General features: G+C 44.5%; 1 protein-coding gene across 1 annotated transcript in view; it reads left to right on the top strand.

The window, feature by feature from the left end:
* LOC128736900 (cyclic AMP response element-binding protein A) overlaps positions 1 to 22,024 on the top strand; it is a 221,429-nt gene that overhangs the window by 181,018 nt on the left and 18,387 nt on the right. Inside the window, exon 2 of the mRNA XM_053831400.1 lies at positions 2,148 to 2,376. Within this exon, the coding sequence (XP_053687375.1) occupies positions 2,148 to 2,376 (229 nt within the window). The remainder of the gene's footprint in view (positions 1 to 2,147; positions 2,377 to 22,024) is intronic.

Genomic DNA, 22,024 nt, shown 5'->3' with positions numbered 1-22,024 from the left:
TTATCCTAGCGCATTCTTTCCGAATCCAGCAAAACAACTGCTGTATTTGATATTCAAAACCGATTTCTTCCGGCAAAAGAGCTGAACCAACCGTTGAATAAACATTCGCGCACGGTTGTTTTGCTTGCTAACTGCCCTTGTTACCGTTGGTGGTTGGTGGTAGGTTTTTCGTTTACAAAAGCAAACACCACCGGGAAACCGCTGTTGTTGTTGTTGTTGGTTGGTGGTGGTTCGCTCTTCCGTCGACAACTTCGGCGGAGCCGCGCTTGATCAGCTGGAAATTTGCATTTTCCCCGTGCGGCTCGGCGCTGCGGTAAAAACAAACCTAAACAAGTTCATTCTGCATATCTGTAACGTAACGTAGGTATAGGATGATGATAATGATGGTCAGCTGCCGAATGCATTTAGTCGAAACACGTGATCTGTCAGGTACAGGGGTCGTCAGAATGTTGTTGTGCTCAATTTTTGTTCTGCTTTCCGTTACTGTCACCGCAGCGCATCTCACACGGTGCGGGAAGGTAGAAGGCGGGATACGGGAAGGTAGTTTATTCCGTAAAGGGTCGAATTGAAAGCTCCGGGTTGCTTTGTTTCGGTTTTCGGATGGAATCCAGTTTCCTTATTACGTGACGTTTTCTTCACTGTCAGGTTCTTCGACCGAACCGACGAAGTCGTGATTATGTGTTGTTGTTGATTGTTGTTTGTTTTTATTTTTCTCATTTTTGACGATATCGGTAGAAGTGCCTACGGGGCTCTCCGGATCGGATCGAGATCGGCTCGTTTGGCTCGACGGACAGGCACTTTGCCGCGGTTGGTCGGTCGATCGGACGGTCGGTGGGAAACAGGTAGAACAACTTTCATTTTTAAAACCTGATACGCGCGGTGCGCGGTGCCATATAATTTGCTTTTATCTGACATATTGTGAACTCTTTTCTGCTTGATTTTTTCTGAGCAACCCCTTGCGGGGTCGATTTCTTTCCGTTCTCCACCAATCGATCGATCGACCGACCGGCCGTAGTAGGCTTTGTCCAGTTACGGACGGGGCGAGCGTCTTGTTGCCGGTGTCGAAACTCTGCTGCACTCACGCACGCACTATTCGGCATCGCAAGGCAGCTTTTCCCGCCGAACCCGGTCCCTTTGGGCTCGCTCCGAAAAGCGATTATCGTAATTATTTAGTATTTTATGATTATTAAAAAGGCGCATAACATTGTTATTAATCGAAAGGTATGAGGGACAAAATCATGTCTTGCGTTTTTTTGTCCTTTTCATTCCACGCCGTTGCTATTATTGAGTTCAATTTCGTAACATAGTAACCGGTACTAGTTGCTTGAGCAACGGCCCCCTTTGATCGATGGGACACCGTTTAAGTTTTTTTCCTCCTCTGGGCTTCTTGTTGCTTTTTCTACGACGGCACGCTGATTGGCAACAATTTCGGACCAACTCCGGACGTTGATTTACGCCAAGCCTCTCCCGTTCGCTGATGACAGTGATTTTCTGGTTGTCATCGGTGTTGATGTGCATAATTACTAGCGGAACGGCGCAAGCTGGCTGGTTGTTTCTCACATATTTATGTTGCCTCTCTCTGCTAAATAAGAGTTCACAATTAAACTTTATGGAACTTATAGAAAGCGGCATGTAGGAAATGGTATTATTAATAATTACCAAATCGAAGTTCAATACCCTTTATTTTACAAAAGACTTCCATTTCCAGCACACGAACCTGTCTTCTAGTCTAACAGAGGTAGAATCACATAAAGCCAAATCTATTGGGTTTGTCCGTAATCTACCGAAAGAAATACGGGTCATTTGTTTTCTCGATTCGCCTGTCACCGTCCATTAAACAGGTTGCTGCTGTTCACAACCCGAATTCCCAATCAAAAAAAGCCGATTAGTTTTGGTAGCAACTCGCTTCCACATCCCGTTCGGTTCAGTCACCGCTCTTTAATCCGGGTGATCTTTAAGTTTGCTTTGAGGCACGCCGAAAATGCAATCACATTGTCTCACTCTCCGGTGCCCGTCTATTTCCCACGGTTGCTACGTTTTGCTTTTCGATAGAATTAATGCTTTGTTCCACAAGCGTGGATCTCAATCCAAGTAACCAATATTTTCTAATGTTTATTTACGTTTTTTTTCTCGTTTTCCCTTTTCAGACGATGCAAGACACACTGAAAATGTCCAGCTACGTGGACATGCAGGACTGGATGGATCGCGACTCGAAACTCCCGCCGGTGATCCTGAACGATAAGCTGATGACCGATGCCATCATCGGCACCGGAATGCCAATCAAGACAGAGCACTCGTACAGTCTCAACTCGGACGGTGATTCGATATCGGACACACTGCCCGACTCACCGCACAGTGGACAGAACAAAATGGACGGTGAGTACCGAACCTAACCTAGAACCTATTTAGTTGTGTGTTTTCGGATGCGATCGTATCGTATATAGCCAAATTCGTCGCTCTCGAACCTAACCTAATCAGACGTACTGTCATTGTTGCGTAACGTCTGCCGTCACACAGTTGCGCCAATATTTGTTTTGTACACAAATGCGAAAGCCGCTTCGCCGGCTATTCTTAGCCGGAAACCTTCGGGTAGCTTCAAATGACAAACGAGTTCTTTCTGTGAAATTTTAAATTTCTGTCTAGCATGGAAAGAAAAAAAAATCTCAAACACGTTTTTCACTTATTATTCTGTCCTATTGATTCAATTGATTTTTGTTAGTGCAAATTTTGATTAAAAACAAAAAAGTCAATCATAGGAAGTAAATTGGAAAAAAATTGAAGGAATTGAAAAAGTTTGTACAAGTGGAATTGCACTCACATGTGATCGTAAACAAAAATTTTGGGGACTTTTTTGGGCTTATTTTTGTTTCAATCTTCTCCTAAGTAGAGCGATGTTTTAAATGAGCAAGTAAACTTATGCATTGCCACCGGTAAGCTACTACTTAACTTAGTCAAAGTTTAAGGCCACCTTTGTGGCTCGATCGCGGATTTTCCCATCGAAAAACGACCCGATGCATGCTTCATTTGCCGACGAACATGCACACGCGCGCAGCGCGATATTGCAATAAATTTGCCCAAATGAATAGCTGATCGGTGGCAGAGGATCAGTCCGGGCCAATAAAATTTGCCCTCCACTCGCCTCACACTGCTGCCGAGACATCCCAATCCTGCCTGGGCCGGACGATCATTTGCCTCGGAGGCAATTGATGGGAAATGTCAAACCATTTGTCTTTTCGTCGGCATTTGGCATCCATCGGAAAGAAGCATCTCAGCAGCAGCGCGGTGATGTGTGAGCGCACGTTAAATCAGCTTAGCCTACTTTGCCGGTACAGGCGGGTTAAGGCGACGCTTCGGCTAGGTGGTCGCCATGACGACATTAAACGTTGAAAGGGTAATATTATATGTGCTGCCGGCGTCGGATGTGTAAATTCTAGAATCATTCTTTTTGTTCTTATTAGGTAAGAATTTCGTCTTCATTTGCTGGAACCCGGATCAAAAACAAAACAACTCTTTGTGGAAAATTGTTTCCCACAACCCGAATAATATCACGCACCCGTGTGCAGTACCAGCTTAATTGGAAAATTCCTCCAGCAGGTGCGATCGCAGTTCGAAACCACCCGACCTAACCGAATGATCTATAGCCCCGCAGGGGCTGACTAATGCTCAAAGGTCCCTCAAAGCCCGCTTTCCCACTGACCCCTGCTGAGGTTCTCGTCTTCCACACCACGCCGACCGGCATTGGTTTGGTATTTGCGATTATTTAACTGCTACAAACCTGCTCAATTCATGGCTAATTGGCTAATAATGGAGCTGACATTTCTTCCAACGAGGTGCTGACTGCCGGCCGACTGCCGACTAGCGGTGGCCTCAGGGTGCTCTTTACCACCGGACAGAATTTACCAACGGCTTGGATTAACCTTTCGCTCTCGGTCGGTCGGTCAGAAGACCAACCAGCCAACGGGAGGAATGTCGAGTTTCGAAATGATTACCACAAAAACCGACAAATGCCGGCACAATGTTGCACGAGCGGATAGCTGATCCGTTTTTATTACTGCACACTCCAGCCCGGGATGGATTACAGCCGTCATGGTTGATTTACCGAGGCGCGACAGTACTTAAGCGACAGAAACGTGAAACCCCGGTTTTTCAATTACCTTCCAATTTCAACAGTTTTATCGACAGATTGACGGCTGGCTCCGCACAGTTGACCAACCCAATAAATCACTCAACTTGTGTCGTCCGGAGGAAGAGCACGTTCCTGGCAATTTGTCAGGAAGCTACAATTCCCCCATTATATTCAAAGTGTTGATCAAAGTGCGGGAAATTTCGCCACCCTCCACCGACGAATGGAGTGATCAAACAATAGCTCCTGTTAGACGTGTCTCCGCTGGCCGGTGACAAATTTTTATATCCCATCCGTGCAGCCGCTGACTCCAAAAGACCAACCCGGGAAAAAACCCAAAAGCGATTATATTCAAATTCGAGTGCGCCGTTGGCGCTCGCGGCCTTTTACGTGTCCTCTTTATCGAATTTGCTCAAATCCGAAAACCCCTTGCGGGTTATTTATTTAAATTGAAACATTTTCTTGTTCTGCTTTGTGCAAAACGGTTCCGAAGTCAAAGCCAATTTCACTCCGACCGTCCGTACCGACCCCAAAAAGGCTCCCCAAACGAAGAGTTATATATGGCTACCGGCTGGGGTTCACTGTAATTGTTCGCCGTCCCTCAGCCGCGGCCAAGCCGCCGGCGTCCGCCGTTCCGATTGGGTAATCCACCTTGAAGTACCGCTTGTTTTATGTCTCAATCCGCTCAACCGACACCGGCGGCGACAATTCTACGTACGCTGTGAAGGAATTCCGCTGAACTGCTGCTGCTGCTCCGGCTGCGGTGGGTTTTGCATATCTTTCTCTAGATGTCGTCACTCTTTTTCGCTTTTTTTTGCCCCCTTTGCTTGGTCGTTCACCACAAAAAGAATGTCGCGCAAACCGGAATCGACCCAAGCCGGCCAATCTCCTCGGTACCAGCGGAGCGGCGAACGGCGTTGGCCTTGGCGAGCGGTGGTGATACCTATCTGATTGGCGACAAGCTTGATTCTGCTTTCGGCTAATAGCAAAAAAGAAAAAAAAACTGAAACTGAAATAAGCAACGATCAATCACCACAGAAAGTGTAAGGTATCGCCGCCGCCGTGGTCACCGCCTGCTGCGCAGCTACAAGCTACTTTGATGTGGAAAATTTCTGAAATGCTCTAATTGAAGTGGCGAACCGGGCAAAGATAACACATGATATTCCTCGTTCGGGCTGGCCAGCACACCACACCGCAACCTCCCCAATCCAGGTTTGTAAGCAGACATTCTACGAAGCGGAACTAACCCGACCGAACTTACCTACTTGTAGAGCAGTGTGTGTGTGTACGTGTGCGTTGTGTGAAAATTACACTCTCTAATCGTGCACAAATATGGAGATCTCGCTGGATCCGGCTCGATTCGCATCCAATTGACAAGGCCGGTAATCCGATTGCCGTGCCTTTTCCGGTACAATTTATCGTCGGCTTTATTTTCAATTGTTCGTTGGATCGATTATTCATAAAACTCCATTTTCAATAAGGCTATCGACTTATATTTTAAGCCGTTTCTAATAAACTATCCCTTTCAATGCGTTGACTTGTAGTTTTTTCAACACTTGATAAATAATTTAAAGGAGTATTATGACACTCCTTGAAATGAATGATTGTTTAAATTAATCTAGTGGAATTTAAAATGGGACCTGATTTTGCCTCTCAGAATGTAGTCAAATAGTTATAGTTTAGATGTAGGATTACATTTTACGAAAAGGTTGAGGTGTAAAACCAAAACCTAGAAAAAAGAAAAAGTGGTCAAGTTTTGAATGTTTATAAGTCGTTCATTTCTTATCGGGTTTGCAAAATTTTTGCATCAATTTATCGGAATTCTTCTACAAATTGATTCGAATTCTTCTACAATTGAATCTAAGTCCAAGTCCAAGTCCAAGTCCAAGTCCAAGTCCAAGTCCAAGTCCAAGTCCAAGTCCAAGTCCAAGTCCAAGTCCAAGTCCAAGTCCAAGTCCAAGTCCAAGTCCAAGTCCAAGTCCAAGTCCAAGTCCAAGTCCAAGTCCAAGTCCAAGTCCAAGTCCAAGTCCAAGTCCAAGTCCAAGTCCAAGTCCAAGTCCAAGTCCAAGTCCAAGTCCAAGTCCAAGTCCAAGTCCAAGTCCAAGTCCAAGTCCAAGTCCAAGTCCAAGTCCAAGTCCAAGTCCAAGTCCAAGTCCAAGTCCAAGTCCAAGTCCAAGTCCAAGTCCAAGTCCAAGTCCAAGTCCAAGTCCAAATCTAAGTCCAAGTTCAAGTCCAAGTCTAAGTCCAAGTTGAAGTCCTAGTCCAAGTCCAAGCTCAATTCCAAGTCCAAGTCCAAGTCCAAGGCCAACTCCAAGTCCAAGTCCAAGTCCAAGTCCAAGTCCAAGTCCAAGTCCAAGTCCAAGTCCAAGTCCAAGTCCAAGTCCAAGTCCAAGTCCAAGTCCAAGTCCAAGTCCAAGTCCAAGTCCAAGTCCAAGTCCAAGTCCAAGTCCAAGTCCAAGTCCAAGTCCAAGTCCAAGTCCAAGTCCAAGTCCAAGTCCAAGTCCAAGTCCAAGTCCAAGTCCAAGTCCAAGTCCAAGTCCAAGTCCAAGTCCAAGTCCAAGTCCAAGTCCATGTCCAAGTCCATGTCCAAGTCCATGTCCAAGTCCATGTCCAAGTCCAAGTCCAAGTCCAAGTCCAAGTCCAAGTCCAAGTCCAAGTCCAAGTCCAAGTCCAAGTCCAAGTCCAAGTCCAAGTCCAAGTCCAAGTCCAAGTCCAAGTCCAAGTCCAAGTCCAAGTCCAAGTCCAAGTCCAAGTCCAAGTCCAAGTCCAAGTCCAAGTCCAAGTCCAAGTCCAAGTCCAAGTCCAAGTCCAAGTCCAAGTCCAAGTCCAAGTCCAAGTCCAAGTCCAAGTCCAAGTCCTAGTCCAAGGCCAAGGCCAAGGCCAAGGCCAAGTCCAAGTCCAAGTCCAAGTCCAAGTCCAAGTCCAAGTCCAAGTCCAAGTCCAAGTCCAAGTCCAAGTCCAAGTTCAAGTTCAAGTTCAAGTCCAAGTCCAAGTCCAAGTCCAAGTCCAAGTCCAAGTCCAAGTCCAAGTCCAAGTCCAAGTCCAAGTCCAAGTCCAAGTCCAAGTCCAAGTCCAAGTCCAAGTCCAAGTCCAAGTCCAAGTCCAAGTCCAAGTCCAAGTCCAAGTCCAAGTCCAAGTCCAAGTCCAAGTCCAAGTCCAAGTCCAAGTCCAAGTCCAAGTCCAAGTCCAAGTCCAAGTCCAAGTCCAAGTCCAAGTCCAAGTCCAAGTCCAAGTCCAAGTCCAAGTCCAAGTCCAAGTCCAAGTCCAAGTCCAAGTCCAAGTCCAAGTCCAAGTCCAAGTCCAAGTCCAAGTCCATGTCCAAGTCCATGTCCATGTCCAAGTCCAAGTCCAAGTCCAAGTCCAAGTCCAAGTCCAAGTCCAAGTCCAAGTCCAAGTCCAAGTCCAAGTCCAAGTCCAAGTCCAAGTCCAAGTCCAAGTCCAAGTCCAAGTCCAAGTCCAAGTCCAAGTCCAAGTCCAAGTCCAAGTCCAAGTCCATGTCCAAGTCCATGTCCAAGTCCAAGTCCAAGTCCAAGTCCAAGTCCAAGTCCAAGTCCAAGTCCAAGTCCAAGTACAAGTACAAGTCCAAGGCCAAGTCCAAGTCCAAGTCCAAGTCCAAGTTCATGGTCAAAGTGTAGCTTAATAATAAGAAGTGATATAAGAAGGTATGTAGCTTAAACTTTATTGACCCGGAATTCTCTCTAAACTTACAATTTTACTACTAAAAACTGTCCGTAAAACGGAACGAACGAACAACTTTCTACATTGTAACACTTATCTCTCCCCCACCAGGGGATATACTTTCTGCATTTTCAACCTGAATCTCCCCCTGCTCGTGGCGTTGCCGCCTGTATTTATAACAGCTTTTAATTGTTCGTAGTAAGAAGTACTAGAACAGCTGCTGAGAAAAAAAAACAGAGAGTAGAGCGGAACTCAAGTTCTATGAGAGTTTCAATTGGCGCGCGAAACCTCTCACACATGTACTAAGCTAACTCCCATCGCACGTTCGACGTACAATGTTTGTTATGTTCCATGTGCAAACGTTTGCGCTTGCCCCTGAAACGGTCAGAGAAATAAACTTTACAAAAACTGCACCGAAAGGTAAAACTTTCGCTGTCGCGGAAGCTTCGGTCAATGTTAACCGTCAATGCTAGCGTTTGTCAATGTTACCCGTACGGGCACGCTTCTGGGCACTGACGTTGCAAAGGCTAATTCGGAGAGCAAGTCCAAGCCTAAGCCCAAGTGTATGTCTGAGTTCAAGTCTAAATCTAAGGTCAAGGTCATAGCCAAGGCCAAGTCTAATTCTAAGTTCAAGACCAAGCCTTGGGCTTGGGTCCAAGTCCAAGTCCAAGTTCAGATCCAAATCCAAGCTCTGATCTGCAGACCAATATAAAACGTCTCTACGATTGATGTAAGCAACGTATATGAGGAGAAATAGACACAAAGCGAGGAACTGTACTTGATGAACGGTAAGCCCTCCTTTCCTTGTTCTCCTTTGTTCGTTTCATGGAAAAACGGTTGTGCGAAAGATTTGAACAACCCACATGGTCCTAAATGAGCTCATTGTGGAAGAATTGCGAGATAAGTGGAGACAACTTTTCGCTCCGCGTCTCAACATTATCAAACTCTTTACGTAGATTCGCCAACCGCTATCTGCAGGTTTCTGTCCGATAGTTGACGATATTGGCAATTTGTAGTCATTCAGGTACGAAAGATCTACACTTTAAGTATTGTGGTATTTTTGTTCCTTGCGTGGACTCGTCACTGCGACCAGTATAGTCGAGCTATTGTAATGTCGCCCGGGTGTTTGCTGTAACCTGCATTACATTTCTTTTTATTGTGACTGCTATTGACTGAGCGATATGCTTACTACTCTTTTTATGTGTGCTTGTTTGTATTGGGGCTTACCCTTCCTAGCTTGCCCTAATCAATCCAGTTTGTTCCTCATATGCTAGTGCTATTTCTAATTATTGCCGTCCTTGGAGAGTCCTCATTACGCTCTTCTATCCAGTACACAGACTATAAGCGAGCGAGTTTTGCCCTGTCAAACAGGATTCAACGGGGTAATATAGAATTCGGCATGAAGGAATTATAATGAGGAGCCCGAGAATAAGGCCATGCTAAAGAGACTTCGATATCAAATGGTCTGATCCTACTAAGATTGGAACCGACGACCACTGGATTGTCAAGACAGGCTCGGTAACTTTATGGCCATCAGACCTCCCGCATTGATGATAAACATCGCCAACGCTGCCACAAAATTGATCAATGATGAGTTTTTACAATCGACGGAGGGAACGATAATAGAAAGTAATAAAACAAAGATGTTGATAGTATCCTGACAGAGCGGGACAAGTTGTGAAGGAGAAAGAGGGAAAAATTAGATAAGGGAGGGACTCCCGCTAGTGTTGGTGGAGTTTGCTGTACGTCGCATATTTATTAAGGGATTGTGGAGTCTCTTTTTTATCCAGTCCGCTGTGGTGAATCTACAATATCTGCGATGGAGGAGAAGTGAGTTCGAATCCGATAACAATCAGCTTTGAGTACTACTTGTTTCGATCCGCGCATCCCCCGACTCGGATAAAAAGAAACGGTAGTTCTTAAGCGTAGCTTTAATGACGCTCCCTACCTAATTATCCGCTCTTTCCGCTTTACACCTAGTCCCATTTTCTTTGGATACTATCAATATCTTTGTTTCATTACTTTCTTCTACCGTCTCCTCCGTCGATTGTAAAAAACTACCGTTTTAAAAAAATATTTATATGCCTGACCTCATCCAAAGGTGAAGACAAAAACAAGAGGCTGTTCTTTGGATCAATGGGCCAAGCTTCGACTCTAAAAGTTAGTGGTACAAAACTCGGGAACTCTCAAACCAGTCGTTTACGAAAACAGACAACTTTCGTGCTACAAGCCAGACGCAAATTCAAGGAAGAAAGGGTTCTTCAGCCGAATATTTTTGCCCAAGGGTGATATATCACTACACCACAAGTTCTGCAGAGAAGCAGCTGACTGGAAACTTCAAGGACGACGAAGAAAAAGCACACCCAGAAACTGATGGCGACACAATCTAGCCAACGATATCCGTGCTATTGACGACAACGTTTTTCTGGAACCGAGTTGTAGCAATGGCGGGTAACCGTTGGCAGTGGCGTCCTTTGATTTCATCTCGTTGTTTCGCCGAACCGCCGGACATGGACTAATAAAGAGAGTAAAGTGGGGCAAGAATACGCATTTAGTTGTATACTTACCACATCTTTCCAAATATTTTTCAATAACTGTTGAAGCGAACTTGTACCCTACCAGTTGAGAAAAAATTCACATAAGGCAAGAGTGTGTATGAAGTAACACCAACTGAACCAACCAATGAATGACAAGCAACATGCTTCAACAGAAACCAAATCTTTATTTGGCATTTTAAGGATATTAGTAAGATTAACAAAGAAATTGAAAAGAGTGTGGATAAAATTGTTCATAACTTTGGAACTTTATGAAGGCCTCTCCTTCCGTACCTTCGTACCGACCCTCAGAAAGCCCTTCCTTTAATGTCCGTCCGTGGGTCCTCGTGCTTTGCAAGTCGGCGTATCTCTGCAGATTTACATTCGATTGCTCTAAAAGATCCATCAATGGTTCGTCATGATCCAGTCTGTTAGAGTCTATCCTATAGTGGATCTGGAGCTCCGTAACGTAAAGTACCAGGACATTATGGAATATCTGTTACCGGTTACCGCTCTTGGTTCAAAATCCTCATGAGTGAATATTTCAGAGTTCATTGGCCCACAATTCTACAAAACTCGAAAGCTTGTCCTCACTTTTTCAATTGTGGCACATGTACCATAAGCAGAACCGAATAGACGTCCTATGTGGTATTGTATATTGTGTCTTCCCGTCAACCAATTGCTGCAGGCATCCGAAAATAAGGCCTATAAAGCTTTACATAATTGTGTTGTAACTAGTGTGGGGAGGAATTGAAAGCATGTGAATCCTATTTTCTCGTCAGAAAAGCATTGCTTCCAATTTTTGGTGAGAAGCTTATTGTCTACAATCAGCTGAACTGACCGATACTTCGACAATCTTAGCAAATGAACCTTTCGGAGCACCATCCATCGGTTACGGTTTCACACACTTTCGTTCGAAGGCCACGACTGGAGCTGCTCCCTGTTGAAACCCATTACTCGAGCGAGTCTACTATCCCAAGGAACAACGTGAGTTTTATTGTACTCTTATGGTGGTCTTCAAGACCAATTTTGGTCTTAAATGCCATCATAAGAGTGTAATAAAACCCGAATTGTTACTTGGGCTGTCTTATCGTTCAGATCTTTCCAGCCATTCACGTTGCTTTGTCTAATTCATGTGTAATATTCTTCGCTTCAGGGAATTCGAAGGTGAAACGGCGCAAATCACTGAAAGTCCGTTATGGCGTTAGTCCGTAGAATGCCCTGCAAAGATTTGTAGGATCCTCTAACTGCTGAGTTGTAAAGACCCGAACTAACCGGAATCCCTTTTTCAGGAAAAGACATTGTCATTCAAAGTTCAACACAAAAATTTTCTGCTGGTCGCCATTTTGAGGCGTTTACGTATAATTGATTCCGAAATCCTAAAACTTACTGGAACTCGGCTTTTAGATTCCTGTAGTTTTTATTTGGTTAGCCTCCTAGTTGGCTTCGGAGTACGCTGGTCTACTAACCCAATCATCATATGTTTGAATTTCGGCTGGGAGAGGCTGGTAGCGTCAATAAGATTCTAGTACTAGTACCGCAAATGTACTGTATTTGTATTGTTACAGCTACTTGCGAAATCTGTTCAACAAAACCGGAAGGTCAAGTTTTGGAAACGAAATGTAGCACTTTCTTCTGCTTCTACCAGCCGAGAGCCAGGGTGGCTCTTATCGTATCAAGAATTCCTCTCCACTGTACTCAGTCCCGGGCTGCTCGACGCCAATTCGTTACACGTCTCGTTACACACGTAAGTCGGCTTCAACCTGGTCGAGCCATCTAGCACGTTGGGCCCCTTTATTCTTGGTGCCGGTGGGGTTCTTGAAAAGAAAGGATTTCACTGCTCAGTCGTCTGACATCCTTGCGACGTGGTCGGCCACCGTAGTCTCCCAACTTTCGCCAGGTGTACGATGGGAATCTCTCCAAGTAGTGCTTGCAACTCGTGGTTCATACGCCTATCCAGCTTTCCACGAGCGATAATGGCGGATATTGAGCACAAGTGGGCACAATCTTTTGACATTCATTGGAGGAGCGTCGAGTTCGCCCTAACGGAGTTACTATGGATACATGCATGATTGTTTGTTGTTCGAGTGTAAAATGTAAACATTGTTCAATTTTGCAGATCAGCGATCAATAGATAAATAAAATTAATTACGACTTGTTAGCTTTAAGACACAACTCGCCGGTTAATTCGGTTAATGTTACAGCTTGGATGACAGCCATTGCTAGATTCGTTAAAATTAGACACCAACAATTATTGATTTAAGTTTTTTGTGGTCGTAAATTTTAATGTTGAAATGCAATCGGCTGCACATTAAAATCGTCTTTCAAGGTTTTCATATATTCGAGCGCTTTAAAAGCGTGATGGGCCTGGTTATTGAATACAAAAAGTCGAATTTTTCGTTCAATAAGATAATATTTTTTCACTCTTGCTATCAACCAGTTGTGTGTTTATTTACATGAACTAGACTTAATTACTTTGCACAACTCGTTGTATTAATGGATGAAGTTAGGCGTAGGCTCACGAAGCCCTTCTCTAAACAAACAGATGCCGAAACTGTTGTAGTTTGGCTTCGGTAATCACCGCTCCGACCAGCAGCCGCTGACTATCCCGAGGATTGGCAGCCGTTTCCGTCACAGCTGCATTCTTGTATAGCCAAGCCACCTCTTGGCCGCCCATAGGAACCCGTATAATAAGCTTTTGGCGACCGGTAACGACCAGAATTTGCCGCTCAATTTCTTGCAACTGAACATGGACGATGACATCGGCAAGCATCGATCAGTCCCGTCGGGATATCCGCCATAAAACCGACGGTGTCCATAAAGAGTACTTCCAGCTTGCATGGAAGCCAGCCAGCATGAGCCGTTACATCCAACGTGGCAAATAGCTGATTCCGCGGTTCGAGAGATTTTTCCTCGGCGAAGGCTTTAATCAGAGAGGTTTTACCGGCACTGGTGTAGCCCACGACAGCAACAATTGGATAGGCTTTCTGTTTGCGTCTATTGCGGAGCAAATCGCGATGCGACCAAATAGATGCCAGTTCATTTTTCAGCTTTGTCTCGCGGATGCGAAGCATGTGCCTTTGTGATTCGGTAAGATAAATACGACTTTTAGTACTGAGTCTTGATTCTTCATCTGATTCCAAATGTATGGAATTTCGGCCATTGCAACCTGCAGTTTAGCTTCAGTGCTTATGGCATGCAAGCGCAGAATCTGTATTACTACAGAATAACGGTCCATTACGGAAAGTTTAAAATGTTCTTCTAGTATCTGCTTTTGCACCAGAGACAAAGTGCCCTTACTGACAAATACACAAGTGATTAACGTTCCAGAAGTTTGCAGGTTTTGCAAACACATTTTAATTTCTTCCAGTTTCCCAACGCCAAAAAGATGCTTTTTATCTAGCGATTCCAGCGGAACTTTCAGGGCGTACTCTACTGTCCATTTGGGTATCGAACGAACCAACGCTTCCGCCTCCGCAAGTTGATGTTCTGATTTGCTGGAAGACTTTTTCGGTCCCCACTTTATGTATGGTTGAATGATAAACACGTTTTGTTCATTGTGCAGTCTTTTCTGCACTCGCATGGCATTGTTGGCAATGGTGTCGTAGTCGGCATCATCCAAGCTGAACTCATCTAAATCTGCTCCATCGGTCGAACCAGCGATCTCTCTGTTGGTACTCTTAAATTTCCCTTTATAGTCTTTGTATTTACTGGAATCAGTGTATTTATATCTCGTAGTAGTCACTTCAGCTGATCTGCAAAATTAAACAATGTTTACATTTTTACACTCGAACAACAAACAATCATGAATGTATCCATAGTAACTCCGTCAGGGCGAACTCGACGCTCCTCCAATAAATGTCAAAAGATTGTGCCCACTTGTGCTCAATATCCGCCATTATCGCTCGTGGAAAGCTGGATAGACCTATACCACTCTCCGCTATCCATTTGTAGAGCAAGTGCACGCATGTCTTCCGTAAGCAAAGTTACGGTCTACCGGTCTGATTTGCGTTTTGTACATCGTCAGCTTTGTGCGGCGGCGTATGCTCCTTGATCGGAGTGTCGTACGGAGGGAAAAGTAGGCTCAATTTCCAGCTTAAATGCGTGGTTGGATATTTTTACTCGTATTATTGTCGGCGGTGACCAGAGATCCCAAATACGACCACTTCCAGTTCATCGCCGTCAATAGTCACCCACAAACGTTGTTTTCTCTTGACCCTTTTCCTACCAAATATTTGGTTTTCGACGTATTGATTTATAACCCAATATCTCAACGGACCAAAATACGGACCCTTACTTTACTGATTGTGAACTGTCAACCGGTATCGGGATAAAACATAGATGGCTTGCTAAGATTGTACCTATTAGGTACATACTTACATATAGAGTAATTATGGAACCTAATCGATTGGCGCTGTTATCGTCGGCTTGCCTGTGGGCAACGCAACGGGTGGGCGATGCCGCCCCCGCGTCTTCTACCAGCAGCAGCATGTCATTTCGGAACTAGGTCAAAGTTATAAAAACACAACAAAACAGGTTGAAAGCAAAAATAGTAGGCAGTGGCGCAAAATTTTATGTCTCATCGGTGGCTGGCGGGTGTCGAACCAACAAACAAGGCCGTCTGGATCATTTAAATATCCGGGAAAACGGGAGAATAATATTTAACACCTTGTTGTTTCGTCGTTTACGACGCTGGCTGTTTGAAACTGCATGAAACATGTCTTCTTCCTCTCGATTTTTTTTTGCTTCATTGCAGTACGAAATTTGAAAAATTCTTCTTTAGATTACAGTTTTCAAATAGTTCAAACACTGACTTGGAAGAATCCAGCAGTTGCCCCGGAAAGGGTTAACCACGAAGCGTAGCAACCATCGGTCGTGCTCGTGTGCTAAACAAATGAATGAAAGAACGAAACGAAGCGCGGGCTAGATACCACACAGCGAGGAAAAGAGAAAACAAAAAAAAACAAATGAGCAGTGAAATGGAAGATAATATAAATACATGTGCGGACTAGGCGATCTAGTTGCCTGATGCTGCTGCTGCTGCTGCTGCTAGTTTATGAATGAAGTGCAATAGGCTTTTTTCCCCATCGGCTGGACGATGGGGGCGCGCGAGGGGAAGATACTTTTTTCCGGGCATTCAAGTCCGGAAGTAGAAATTAATTTTCAGTGCTGAAACGATTTCATGGCTTGCGTTGGTTGGGCGGCCAACAAATGAGCGTGTTTTACGCTCCAGGGCTGGCGGTGGTCAAGCGGGCTAAAAACACGAGTTGGGATGGTGTCTGTTTGTTTGTTTGTTTTTTTTTCTGGTTCTGTCTCTCCACTATTGTTGCAAAGATTGGATTTCGACCGGCGCCGTGGACCTTATTCAAATCATCCGTTAATCGGAGGGTTCGGACGATGCATCGGCGAGGGGTTCAAACGGTTGCTGTGTTCAAGGTCGGATTAGCTCCGACGATCAGAAAGGGAGCGTTGAACTGCTAAGGTAGAGAATATTAATTTTTATGACAGTGCTAAATGTCGATGTGAAGAGAGACGGGAAGTAAAGGGCAGTTTGATGGATCGTGAGGTGCGTATATGGTGGCTATGTTTACGCAGGAGAAAAAACGGTGGTTGATCATGGTTGGGTGAAAATCATCTTTTGAAAACAAGAAACCCGTATAATAGTGAGGAGCATGAAGAATGGGTAGTATGAGGAGGTGATAATAAAAAACTGTTTGTAAAATTACATAACCTACGTGAAATGAGATGGAAGAAAAGATCATTGAACTTGAGCGGTCCGAGCGAGCGTGAGTTCATGCGGAAAAGATTGTTTGCTTAGCCATAGAACTGCCAGCGTCTGTGGTTTATGAGTATGAAATTAGGTTCTGTGGCCGCCTTCGATCGGCCGAAAAGTCGATTCGTGAAGAGAAATCTATTAGGAATGCTAATCTGAAAGCACGCAGTAGGTCATTATGGGAACGTCGACTTTCAGTTCAACGTCCTCGAAAGAATTGGAAACTGGTTTTTCAAAAGTTTATCCTAATGATTTTTGTCAACTGAGATCTTCTCAGTTTCGGTTCTCGATTTCAAGAGAGAAGGGAAAAGAAAGCTACATAGTTTCCAAAGCATCGTCTTTCAGAGGGTGTAAACGTCCGGAGGGAATTTGAATAAATTGCATATTTAGTGGCACGCCTTTGCCATTGTTTGTACTGCAACCACTTTGGCACCTTTCCCTTAAGCTTCGAAGCCGAATAATGATAGAGTCAAAAGCAATTACCGAACAGAAAACGTTCAAGCCAGTGGCAAGTCGTGTGACGGATTTTTTTTTCGTTTCTTCCGCCTCGGAAAACCCAATGCAACATTGTTTCCACGGTGATTTCGCGGCTAGCGCGATTCCAGTTGGTAATTCCGAATGGCGATTTTTTTTCTCCTTCCGAAGATAGAAAAAGCGAGCGAGCGAGCTTTTTTTTTGTATGGGAAAATCATTACATCAACCGCCCGACGGCCGATCAAGTGTATCATGATCCAAAGCAGCTTTTTCCTTTCAATGCACTTTTTTGTGCAAACTCTAAAGCTGCTTGAAATTTTCATTATAATTATTCAATTAAGCGTTGCTTGTTTTCTTTCCTCCTTACCGGAGTGCCAGCAGTGCGGTGGCGGCGTGCTGCTCGCCTCCACACGCCGGTCTCCACGAAAGGACAGACGTTTTCCACGCCATTCACCCGCTCACTCGCTCGCTGAGTCCAATTATGTGTATGCATTCGATCAGTCATCCAGCGGATTGCAATCGATGACGGTGATTATCAACGGTGTATGGATTTATTATGGTTATTAATTAGATGTAGATAATTTCAGCGTCCTTTGCGACTTCTTCTAGTGCTGAATGCGGTTGATTTCCGTCCTTCATTTGTCGCACGGCTCTTGTGTGGCATTTCGGAATGTCACACCATTTCCAGCCAGAAATAGTTGACATTTTTCGAATCATTAGCCTGCACGCTCCGCCGGCATGGTTGCCGCGATCGGTGGTCACTCTCGTTGGTGTGGCTATAAAAGCCAAACGTAATATTTATATGCTCGAGCTTTATTGATTAATCATGTGATTCTGGCTCCTTAAAAACGGCTATAAACGGCGGTCATTTGCGGTGATTATTATTGATGCCGCTGCTTCCATTACGTTACGTTACGACTGTTTGGCTGGCCGGTGCTGCGGGTCGGGGCTGCGTTGCTCGTTACCAGGGAAGACGGTAGTTAAGCGAGCGAGCAAGCGAGTGAGGCAGAGGCGATCTCTAAACGAACCTATGGAAACCATCAGCGCGTTGGTTGTGGCAAAGCCTACGCCGATCGTAACCAGCAGCCTGTGCCTGTTGGTTGCCTGGTGGTTGTTTGATTGGTTGCCAGATTTGTTTGCACTTCGTGCTGCAATACGTTCCACGTGTGCGATTTGTAACGGTGATGACAAGTGTGCCCATAAGTAAAGCACGAGCCTACTCATTACGCAACAATTACGATGGGGTCCGGGAAAGCCGTACGGTTCGGTCTGATTATTTGGATCCAGTTGACAAGAATGGTCACGTTTTTTTTTTCTAATCAACAGGATTTATACCTTTTTTATTGGACACACTCGGAATGGAATGTGAAAACTAAACCGTTTTCATAATGTTTTTTATGATTGACACCCAATCAGTTATATTTACGCAAGAGAAATTGTGATTTAGACTGTTAATAAAGTCTTCTGAGTTTCACACACGTACATTCTGCTTTTCTTAAATTGCAAAAATTTTCCCATAAATCGCTTTCTACGGATTACGTAGCCAGGTGAAGTTCACCAGGCAAATTCGAACAAAACTGGGGCTCTTTCTCACTGTCCGCCAGTCCGGCAGAACAAAGGGATGAAATCAGATCTCCACTACCGATTGGTATTTGCCATGCCATGGCTTTAACCTCTCACCAAGACAGGTTCTCGTCAACAGCCCGGATGTCACTGGCTAAGCTGCATCGCAGGCGCCGGGGTAGATATCATTCGCTTCCTTCCTCAAGGTGTTTTTGAATATCGGTTGTAAAACCGGCGCTCTACACTAATTTTCTAGGTGATCCTTTACGGTTCATGGACCCTGCAGGAAGCTGATCGACGAGTGCATGAGTGGGTTTTCGGTCATAAAGTGGTGTTTTTCAGCTGGAGTTTGTGGGATTTGAGATGGGCAACCCACGACTGAGAGGACTGGAGAACCCGTAATTTGTTCGGCGAAGGATCGATAATGAACGCCGTCGAAGTATAATAGATACGTTGTCGTCTGGAAGGCACTTCTTCGATTTTTTCTCAATTGTAAATGATTTGTGACTGCTTGTTCTGATGAACTGATCCTGCCAGTTCAACTTCAGCAGACAAGCCCAGACCGTAGATCTCGTAGTTGGACGAAAGTACAAAGTTCAACACTCCGTCGCTAAGCCAGGTTTCAGTCCGCCCAATGACTTTATAGTCGCTGAAGGAGAGAGCAAAGATCTTTGGTTTTCGTTTTTTTGTACGTCAGAAGGGCATTCGGTTAAAAGGCTAGTCTTAATGATCGTCTTTTGTGGCAGGCCCCGATTGCTGTACACAGTTTACGGACCGCTCATACCCATTGATGGAGTTGAGCCGGATAGTTGTAATCCTGTGCCTCGATTCGGTACTACATGGTTTATAAAGCTAATGACCGTTTTGAGATGCGCTGAACTTTCAGGTTCAGAGTTACACAAGCGGCAGGTGTCGGATGATACTTTGCTGATATTCTTTAAGGTGAAGGTCGTCAGAGACCAGCTGCTTTTTCACTGATTTCAGTACTTGTTGCCACTATCGTTTTGTTTAATCTAATTTTATGCTAAGTTGCTAGTAGTAGGTAATAATCTGTTATGAACAATTATGAAACGTAGAATCGCGTATATATTTTTGCTGTTGAACTAGATTCGACAGTAATTCTATCACATAAAATGTTGTTTACGGTGAATTTTATTATCAGCGAATTTTATAAGTATATTATCGACGCACTACGACCCTTAATTTAATAGCGAAAATAATTGGTCGATTTCATGCTCAAATGTTGACGTTGGCATCACTCTATATATGCGTCCGTTTCCTTGGAAACGTATCAACAACGATGGTCGTGGATTCAGAATTACAATCGAAACGAAGTAAAGTTTTTCCTATCAATTCAAGTGAACAGTTTGGACAAAATCATTATAATATCTTACTAAATAACTGTTCGTGTGGTAAATTAAAGTTTGCTGTGCCTCAAGTTAAGTTTCGCGAGTGATGTGACGAATGAAACGGCCGAAAAAAATAAATGAGAAATCGTCGGCGATTAAGTGATGAATTTTATTTGGGAAAAAATCTCAGTATTTAGTGTAATTTATGCCCCAAAAAGTAATAGAACCTATCCAGCTTTCCACGATCGATAATGGCGGCTATTAAGCTTGAGCACAAGTGAGCACAGACTTTTGACATTCATTGCAAGAGCGTCGAGTTCGCCTTGACCGAGTTACTATGGAAACATCCATGATTGTTTGTTGTTCGAGTGAAAAAATATAAAAATGATCAGCTCAGCTTCAGCTGATCAGCTGAAGTGGAACGTTACTGAAAAGATTTAAACTTTTGTAGTGGTTTGCGGCCATAATTTCCTGAAAATAACGGCTCAGAATACTTTTTGCCATCGTGCGAGTAAAACATTCGAGTGCACTCAGAGGCAAACATTAACTTTATATTGGTCGAGCCGTCGATAAGTTTGCTCTCGAACAGCGTCTCAACTTGAAAAAAAAAAACTTTCCGTTGCGTATTTGGACATTTTCCCTAAAGTTTGCGAAAACTGTGATGCACAAAACTTCTTATCCGTTCAATTATGTTCCTCTTTAGCTGATCTGAAAAATTAAAAAATGTTTACATTTTTGCATTCGAACAACAAACAATGGATGTTTCCATAGTAATTCCGTCAGGGCGAACTCGACGCTCTTGCAATGAACATTGGCGTAGCTAGGAACTTTCCCTGGAGGGGGCCTAGGGGGTGCCTCCCAAAAAAATTTTGATTATGATCTTGTTACTCTGGCTGTCACCGATAGCACAAGGTCTTGTAGGGAAATACCAGGCGGGCTTGATGAGGGTCCGCGCAATTACCAGATATATCGGGAGTACAACCTGTCCGCGCATCACATCTTTATTGATTTCAAAGCAACATACGATACAGTCGATCGAGACCAGCTATGGCAGACAATGCACGAACACGGTTTTCCGAATAAACTGATGCAACTGAGCAGAGCTACATTGGAGAGTGTTGTGTTTCGTGTGCATCTCGGGGATACTTTCGAGTTACTTTGAGACGCGTCTAAAGTTGGAACAAGGTGACGGCTTATTTTGCATGCTATTCAACATCGCACTTGAAGGGGTGATCCGACGAAATCGGAATCTAGGACAAGTGTTCTAAACGTAAATGCGGCCCAGACCAAATACTCAAAGGAAACAAACGCGTGCCTCTCGCGGACGGTAACTGTTAATGGCGACGAAGTAGAAGTGGCAGATGGGTTCGCGTATTTGGGATTGCTGGTGCAATTTCTGGAGGGGGCCTGCAGAATTCTGGAGGGGGCCTGGTACTCCAGGCACCCCCTCTAGCTACGCCAATGGCAATGAATGTCAAAAGGTCGTGCCCACTTGTGCTCAATAGCCGCCATTATCGCTCGTAGAAAGCTGGATAGAATATAATGTTTAGTGCTTCGAGTTGCAAGATCTGATTACGGCTAGCAGGTTAGTTGAACTTTTATTTTTTTGTGATGGTTTCCCGAGTCTATGGGAGCATGTTGGTACACTGAAGAAGGGAAAGGAAGGGTGATATTCGGTGCCATACTAACTGCCATAAACGTACTCTGACGACCTTGTCGTTAAATGATAAAGAGCGGGGCTGTGTCCTGTTAGGAGTCCCGTGATTGTGCGTAGTTCACTACGAGTTAAATGGAGTAATTTTTTAGCTACTGCAGGTTTTGGGTAGGTAAATTGTTTAGTTTTTCTACAACCCTGTGTTTGATTCCAACGGGATACTATTTCTAGCTTTTCCCATGTCATCAATTCACCTTTCACGGCGGATGTGGAGGTGCCGAGAAACGGTTCAGGGCCAATAAATTGCAGAGCCAATCCTTGTCTTGCTAGGTTGCCAGCAAATTCATTGCCCTCGATTCCACAGTGACCGGGGATCCAAGGTTATAAAACTTTGTTTCGGCGGGAGAGTTCCCTCAATGCTGTGCTGCACTCCCAGACCAGTTTGGACACGCATTTGGTGGACTTGAGTGTCAGTAATGCTGTTTGGCTGCCCGTGAAGATACCGATTTTCGCAAGCCTGTACTTTCGTTTTAAGCATATGGTTGCATAGATGTATATTGCATACACTTCTGCTTGGAAAAACGGTGGGCCGCTCTTTTAATGAGATAGTTTCCCTGATGCCGGGTTCGTAGATTTCAGAGCCTGTGCAGGCCCCCATTTAGTTGATCGTTTAGAGATTTCGTCTGATACCATCATACGATGTGAACATCCCGAACTTTCGCTTCTTGGATAGGGATGTACTTGTAGTACTGAACGATTTAGATGTAACAAAAGGTCCTGGAGTGGATGGATTGACTTCATTTACCATCAAGAGCTGTGTGCAAGAACTGGCAGCACCGATATCTTGAATTTTCAATCGTCGCCGTCGCCAAATAG

Source organism: Sabethes cyaneus, chromosome 2, assembly GCF_943734655.1.
Source record: "Sabethes cyaneus chromosome 2, idSabCyanKW18_F2, whole genome shotgun sequence".
NCBI lineage: Eukaryota > Metazoa > Arthropoda > Insecta > Diptera > Culicidae > Sabethes > Sabethes cyaneus.
Note: the sequence above shows the minus strand (reverse complement) of the source record. Positions and strands in the feature narration are given on the sequence as shown.